Below are 7606 nucleotides of genomic sequence, written 5' to 3'. Positions count from 1 at the left end.
GGGTCAGGCAGGCAGGGGTCTGAGTGGCCAGTGGGGTCAGCCGAGGCCCGTGCCCAAGCGCAGCCAGGGGTGTGACTGGTCCCCTCCCCTGTCAGGCCGGGGAGGGGGAGCTCCCCTGGAAGACAGGACGATGTGTCTGCCACCCCTGAGCCCCACTGTCTCTCCCTCGACTGGCCACTGGCCATGATGGTCACAGGTGCAAATGGGTGAATCACTGCCCCCTCCCCCGCGCATACGCGCCTAGGCTCCTCCCACTCACGTCGAAGATCTCGAAGCCGGCGATGTCCAGGACCCCTATGAAGTACTGGCGTGGCTGCTTGGTCTCCAGGGTGGCATTGATCCTTGTCACCATCCAATTGAACATCTTCTCGTACACTGCCTTGGCCAGGGCCCCGATGGAGTAGTACACCTGCTGTACGCTCTGCCCCTTGGTGACATATTCGTTGCCCACTTTCACCCGAGGGTGGCACAGCCCCTTGAGCAGGTCAGCTGAGTTCAGCCCCATGAGGTAGGCGGACTTGTCGGCATCTGGTGGAGAAGGAAAGAAGTAAGCAAGCACTTTCGGCAGACCCTCTTTCCCTGCTCCAGGGCCAGAGCCTTTCTGAAGCATTGGGTCCATCCGCTCTCACTTAAGAGTTGCAAATACAGGCCTGGAAGGGCACGAGGCTTGCCAGGGGGCACGTAGCCAGTGTGCAGAGTCAGGCTGGAGCCCAGGCCTCCTCGTCTGTCCGGAACCTCCCAACACCCAGCAGTTCCTGTCGTCTCTGTCTTTAACATCTGCTTGGTGTCCCTGGTCCAGGTCCTTCACCAGCATTGTTGTGAGCACGTTCTCATGTCTCCGGGGCAGGGACTGTGGCTGACAGAGATGTGCGCTGCTCCCTGCCTCCTTTGCTCCCATCCCAGGATCTGATCCAGGACTGGGCCTGTTCCACTCTTAATCCATGTGGTGAACAGCTTGAAATCAAGGTTCCTAACGGCATTTTACCCACCCCGCAACTCTCCATCTGTGCCATTCAACATATGATCTCTATTTAGAGAAAATGTATTTGATTCAATTTCAAGTGTTTTGTGATAGCTGATGACATGCTCTCATGAAACCCAGGCTTGGCATTTTGATCTGGATAGACACAGAAGGGGTCCTTGAAGGTAGGCTAAGAGGAATATTCTTGGGCATTTGTCTAGCTAGCCCTGTTCACACCTTGACATTTCCTTCTCTTAGAATTCTTACAACAGCCCCAGAGTGAGCTAGGAAGGACTGTTGTTCCATTTCACTAAGGAGGAAACTGAGGCCCAGGCAGGTATGCGACATATTAATGCCAAGCTATATCCTGACCCCTGGCCCTTACCTCCCAAACAGAACATGGCACAGGGCTTGAAAGGGGCTCATCCAAGGGCTGGGCATGCTCCACATACACACTGCATTAATGATCAGGATGTGCAGAGCTCTAGAGTTTGTGCTTTCCTGAGGTTGAGTGAGTCTTGGGCCCAGGAGGAGACATCCCAAACTCACTTCTGGTCAGTGCAGCTGGGGTTGAAGATTTGGCAGGATTGTGGGGGGTCTCCCTGTCTGCCCATCTCTCACAATCCTTGCCCCTCCCTGGTTCTCACCCCATCCATCTACCCCACAGGCCTCAGGTCCCCAGGAACCAGCCTGTCTGGGTGGCCTCTGACAAGGCTCTAACGAGGAAAAAGCCTGGAGGTAGGGCTGGATGGTGTGAGGGCCCTGCTCCTGGGAAGAGGTACTGCCCTTTGACCACGTGCTTCTCATACTTCTGGTTTCCTCCCACTTTCGCTGTCATGGTCCTAATAACCTTAATAAACTAGGTTGTCAGCCTAGCTCTTCAAGAATTGTTGAAAAGCACCACTTTTGGATGCAGCACAGGAGACCCTGCTCCCAGTGGACTATCTCCTCATGATAGGTGAACACCCAGCACCTCAGGCCTTTTCAGCACCTGCCCCCACCTTCGGTGCCATCTGGCTCCGCCTGCTCCTCCCGCTGCTTCTGCTTGAACTTCATGTTCCCGTAGTGCATGATGGCGCCTGTTAGCTTGTAGACTCCAGCTTTCTCCTCGGGAGTGAAGCCCAACACGTCAAAGGCGCTCTAGGACAGAGCAAGAGAGGCAAAGAGGATGGTTGGATTTGGTGGTGCAGGAACCCTCAGGAACTCTCACGCTGCCTCCTCACTCACATCTGTGGCCATGAGCTCCTCGGAGTCATCGATGGAGGCCACAGACACCTCTCCCTGAGACACGAAGGCGTAGTCGTAGGGGTTGTTGGTGACCAGCAACATGTCTGTCCAGGCAAGGAGCAGGGAAGGGGACAAGGGGACAGGAGAGGCCAGGGGATGGGCAGAGAGGGGTTGGGAGAAGGGCATGGTGGGGGTGGGGCAGGGACAATGGAAGAGAGGACCAGGAGCAGGGAGAGAGGAGGAGAGTCAGCAAGGACCATGCAGAGAATCCGAAAGACATGAAAAAGTAGGCAGGGGACTGGGGAGGGAGGACAGTGGGAGAATGACACCTGGGAGCAGGGGAGACACAAAGAGGAGAAGGGAAAACCAACCAGGAGGAGGAGGAGAAATATGACAAAGAAAGTGTGGGAAGAGAGGCGAGAGGAGTTGCAGGCAGATCTGAGATGGGGAAGGAAGAGAAGACCTGAGCAGACTGAAGGAGGAGGGAGGTAAACAGGGGCAGGTGAGGAGGAGGAGGACACCCAACCTGCCTGGGGAGGGCAATGGGGGCATTGAGGCATTAGGCAGTCTCACCCAGCAGCTCTGGCTTCTTGTTGGACAGGATCTGGTAGAAGATGTGGTAGTTCCTCTCAGCCTTCAGCTGGAAGATCACCCGGGACTTCTCCAGGAGATCTGAAGTGAGGAGAAGGGAGGAAGGCAGGTAAGGACGGGGAGAGAGTTGATCCAGCAAAAAGGTGGAGATTAGGGGAGAAATGCTCTTATAGCAAAATGGAGAGAGCCAGGGGAAGAGGAAAGATGGAGAGGGAATGTTGAGATAGGGTGGCCCATCTGGGAAAGAAGGCAGAGGCGGAAGATACAGAGGGGTGTGCAGGGCTCCCTGCCATACTCACAGGTCTCTATGTCTGCAGAAGCCAACTTTCCAGTGGCTCCAAAGTGGATCCTGATGAATTTCCCCTGGGGGTGGATGGGACAAAGAGTCAGGGAACTGGCCAGAAGGGACAGAATGGAGATCTTGGACCTCAACACAACCCAGAAAGCCCTGGGTAGTTCTGGAAATGTTAATGACCTATTTGGTGTCCCAGTTTAGTTTCAGTAAAACAGGGGAAAGGATGCCTATCTCCATATTACTAGGTATCTCAGCAGAAACAACAACACGGGAATGAACACAGATACAATGCCTCCCGTTTGTACCTCTGATATGATCTCATTAATCCTTTTAGTAACCTGCAAGGTAAATATTGCTACCTCTGTTTCATAGATAAAGGAACTGGGACTTAGAGAGGTGTGGGGCCTTGCTGGGCAGGTGGGAAGCTGGAGAATTGGCTCCAACACCTATGATCTCTTCCCACTTTCAATGTGGAAGAGCTCTGGAAAAAAGTCATTTGGAAAATCTAGAATGTGACACAAATCAGCTCCATTACTTGGCTATGGAACAGCTATGGTGACTTTGGGGCTCTTTTCTTGAATTCTCAGACCTCAGGGAGCCAGGCTGAGTCAGGAGGGTTTGAGTGTGTGTGTGTGTGTGTGTGTGTGTGTGTGCACACCCACAGGCTGGTGCACACGTGCACGCTTGCTGATATCCCAAAGCCAAACTCAGGATGATCAACTGGGTGTAGTGACTGTTGACGAAACAGCACCCCCCCTTTTCTTGTCGAGGCCAAATGAGGCCAGTGGACAGCTGTCAAAGGCACTCACGAAGCGGGAGGAATTGTCGTTCCGCACGGTCTTGGCGTTGCCAAAGGCCTCCAGGGCAGGGTTGGCCTGGATGATCTGGTCCTCCAGCGTGCCCTGTAAAGGCAGCAGAACCCCGAGGGTTTATCTTCTGTCCACCTCCAGCAGTAGGGAGGACAAGGGGCTGCTCTGGTCCTGGGGAATGGGGGTGGGGCTAGATGGACTGCAGGTGGGTCTGTGGCTCCAAAGGGCCATATACAGACATCAGAGTGTGTATCTCCTTCCAGGAAGGTCTTTTTTTTTTTTTTTTTTTTTTAAGATTTTATGTATTTATTCATGAGAGAGAGAGAGAGAAAGAGGCAGAGGGAGAAACAGGTTCCCCGCGGAGCAGGGAGCCTGATGTGGGGCTCCATCCCAGGACCCTGGGATCATGACCTGAGCTGAAGGCCGATGCTTAACCGACTGAGCCACCCAGGCGCCCGTCAGGAAGGTCTTGAGCACTGGGCTCAGTAGTGCTGTCCCCACTGTTCCCCAGGGCAAGGCTAGGGGTCACCTGGATCAGCCTGCCCCCAGGTCCCCTCTGCTGAGCCTGTGGCCCACCCTGTACCTTGTTTGTACTGGCATTGTCCTTCTTGCCACGGTCACCTATGGCCGCGATGCTGGCAAAGTACTGGATGACACGTTTTGTGTTCACAGTCTTCCCTGCACCAGATTCTCCACTTGAGGCAAGAGGGACCCATCAGAATCCAAGATTTCCCCTATGCTCCATTTGGAGTTCAGCCCACTGCACCCTCCTCCCTCAGAATCCCAGCCTTCTAACCTCCTCCATCAGGACCCAGGGCCCCGCAGAATTTGCATATCATTGTAGGTCACTCCGACACCCCTCTGAGAGCCCAGCTCCCCACACTCCTTGCAATCACAACCTTAAACCTTTCCTCCCCTCTGCACCCCCAGGAATAGGCCTGGGTCCCTGCCAAATCCCTATGTGGGTGGATGGCATTTGCTCACGTGATGAGGATGGACTGGTTCTCCCGATCTGGAAGAGAAAAGAGGAGAGGCAACAGGGTCAGGTCCACCGGTACGGGGCTGAGGGGTCACAGGTCAGGGCTGCCAGACTCACCTGTCAGCATATACTGATAGGCGTTGTCAGAGATGGAGAAGATGTGGGGCGGCGCCTCGCTCCTCTTCTTGCCCCGGTAGGCGGCCACCACCTCTGCGTTGTACACCGGCAGCCACTTGTAGGGATTGACGGTGACGCAGAAGAGGCCCGAGTAGGTCTGGAGCAGGAGAGAGGGCAGGCATGAGGGGCTGGAGGGGGAAGCCTGGGGCAGGTGGTGACAGGCAGGGGAGTCCCTGGTCACCCCAGCTGGTCCTCTCTTCCTGCAGCTGACCAGGGGTAGGAAGGGGGCAGAAGGGAGCTGGGCCCCTTGGGAGAGTTCTGACCCCTTGCCTTGAGAGAGTTGCCCTGGCCTACTTTAGCCTCCATCCCAGACTGGCTTCCTGCCACGTGCACTCACGTAGATCATCCAGGCGGCGTAGCGCTCCTTGAGGTTGAAGAGTACGGCGGGCTCGTGCAGGAAGGTCAGCATGGCCATGTCCTCGATCTTGTCGAACTTGGGTGGGTTCTGCTGCAACACCTGGTCCTCCTTCACGGTCACCGTCTGGGAGGGTGCATGGACAGGGATGACCACACTCCCACCTTGCCAGTCGGCACTCACCAGCCTCGCCCACCTACCTCCTCCCAGAACATGGGCCACGACCTGGCCTCACTCCCCCAACTCTTCTCCGACCAGTGCCCAAGCCCTGCCCCGTGGCTCCCCCATAGCACTTTCCCCAGACAACTTACTGCCATCCCTCCCATGCTAGGTTCTCTGTGTCTTGCCAGTGCCCCAGGACAGCACCTTTCTGTCCCTGCTTCAAGCATCTAGGGGCAAACTTGGCAGGGCTGGCAGCTCTCCAATCTGGGCACACACCTTACCCTGACTCCTGGGGGCATTGCTTGTGGGCATCAGTTGCTCAGGGCAAACCTTGTTCTGCTGGAAAACATCTCACCTACCAACCCTACACTCCCCATTGGTCACCATCAGTGTGGTTCGATTGGCACCGGTCAGTTCGCCATGCCCTAACGTGATCAGACCCTGCAGGTAGGTATTCTAGTATTGTTTTTGACAGCAGCGGAAGCTGGGGCTAGAATAATTAAATGGTTTTCCAGCTTGGTAGATAGCCAGTAGCAGAGCCAGGATCAGAGTCAAAGTCCCCAGCAGATTGTGGCCTGTCGTTGCCCACCTCGTTGGGACCCAACATTCAGTCGGCATGTGTGAAGGCAGATGGTTGTGAGCTGCTGCTAGTGACCAGTGGCAATTCTCACGGCTTGTGTGAGGAAGCAGGTACTGTGGACTTCTGAGTGCTAGTCACCAGCCCCGGGACTGAGCGTTCAGCTCAAGAGTTCCTGCTTTTTGTGTTCATCTGGGTCTAAGAGTTTGCTCTTGGTTTGAGTGAGGTGGATTTGGGGGTGTTGGTCCATGGAGGAAACTGAGGCACAGAGAGGAGGGATACACATTCAAGAGGGAACTTTACTTGGTGCCGTGTCTGTGTCTTCTTTATCTCCAGGACCCTGCTGAGGCAGATACCAGGGGAGGTCCCCCCACCCCTGCCCCAGCACCATCTCTGGCGAAGGGCGCGCATCCCTGGTGTGGTGCCCTGTTACACCTGCTCAGGTCCATCTGAGAAACGTCAGAGTTCGCATCGAAGAGCTGGGTTCCTCGAGGAGGCATGTCCTGCGCTCCTGCTGACTTTGGCTCTTCTCCAGAGCCCTCAGCTCCCACGGCAAGTGCCTCCCCCATGCAACCCCCCGCAAACCTTCTCTCCCTTTCCATGGCACTATGCCCCACACACCTTGCCATTCTCTGTTTCAGCAGTGACCTTGCCCCCTTCCCGGGACAAGATCTTGGCCTTCACAAACTCCTCCTTGTCATCGGGCACGAAGCACTCAGTGCGGATGTCGAAGGGCCGGGTCTGGGCCTCCAGACGCTCCTTCTCTGACTTGCGGAGATATTGGGCTGCCGCCCCAAAATCGGCCATCTGCGCATCCGTCATTTTAGTGCTTCCCTGCGCCTGCGACGGGAGGGCCCAAGCCTCAGTGGGTGGCACCCACTCCTGGCCACACCTCCTCACCACCTGGCGCTATGTTCTTCCCTCCCACTGAGAAGATCCAGGCCTGGGTCCTGTCCTCCCCATGCTTCAGGTTCTACTTCTTTTGCCCTCTGACACAATGCTGAAGGAGCATCTCTAAGGGTCTGCACGGGGAGGTGCTGAGCTGCCTGGAGGAGAGAGAGGGGCCCCTGGTCCAGCAACCTGGCTCCCACGAGAAAATTGGGGGTGGTTCTCACCTGGTTATCTCTTCACAGGGAATCCTGAAGACCCTGGACCATGGGTGGAGCCACAGAGACACAGGTAGGCAGAGGGAAGACCAGACAAGGAGAGAGAAGAACAGTGGAGAAGGGCCACTGGGGAGAAGTGAGCCAGGAGGATCGACCCAAAGAGCCGGATGAGCAGGACAGACCAAATGGGGAATTTGGGAGAGAGAAGAGGCAGAGAGTCAGTAAAGAAAGGATGCCGAGTTAGTGAAAGCGCCAGGGGCGGAGGTGGGATCAGAGTTGGAAATAGAGAGAGGTGAGGCGATTAGAACACGCGGCCAGGAAGGAAGGGCAAGGGGACAGACAAAGAAGTACCACAGTGACGGGTATT

The 7606-nt window shown here is 55.7% G+C and overlaps 1 protein-coding gene across 1 annotated transcript in view; it reads right to left on the bottom strand.

The window, feature by feature from the left end:
• LOC102727827 (myosin-6) overlaps positions 1-6970 on the bottom strand; it is a 14128-nt gene extending 7158 nt beyond the window's left edge. Inside the window, exons 1-11 of the mRNA XM_081831834.1 lie at positions 6755-6970; positions 5377-5520; positions 4980-5136; positions 4868-4895; positions 4467-4578; positions 3884-3976; positions 3079-3142; positions 2762-2860; positions 2189-2292; positions 1963-2101; positions 260-528 (exon numbers count right to left, since the gene is read on the bottom strand). Of these exons, the coding sequence (XP_081687960.1) occupies positions 260-528; positions 1963-2101; positions 2189-2292; positions 2762-2860; positions 3079-3142; positions 3884-3976; positions 4467-4578; positions 4868-4895; positions 4980-5136; positions 5377-5520; positions 6755-6955 (1410 nt within the window). The 5' untranslated portion in view covers positions 6956-6970. The remainder of the gene's footprint in view (positions 1-259; positions 529-1962; positions 2102-2188; positions 2293-2761; positions 2861-3078; positions 3143-3883; positions 3977-4466; positions 4579-4867; positions 4896-4979; positions 5137-5376; positions 5521-6754) is intronic.
• Positions 6971-7606: the final 636 nt, after the last annotated feature.

Source organism: Leptonychotes weddellii, chromosome 9 (assembly GCF_054177405.1).
Source record: "Leptonychotes weddellii isolate Sample4059 chromosome 9, ASM5417740v2, whole genome shotgun sequence".
NCBI lineage: Eukaryota > Metazoa > Chordata > Mammalia > Carnivora > Phocidae > Leptonychotes > Leptonychotes weddellii.
Note: the sequence above shows the minus strand (reverse complement) of the source record. Positions and strands in the feature narration are given on the sequence as shown.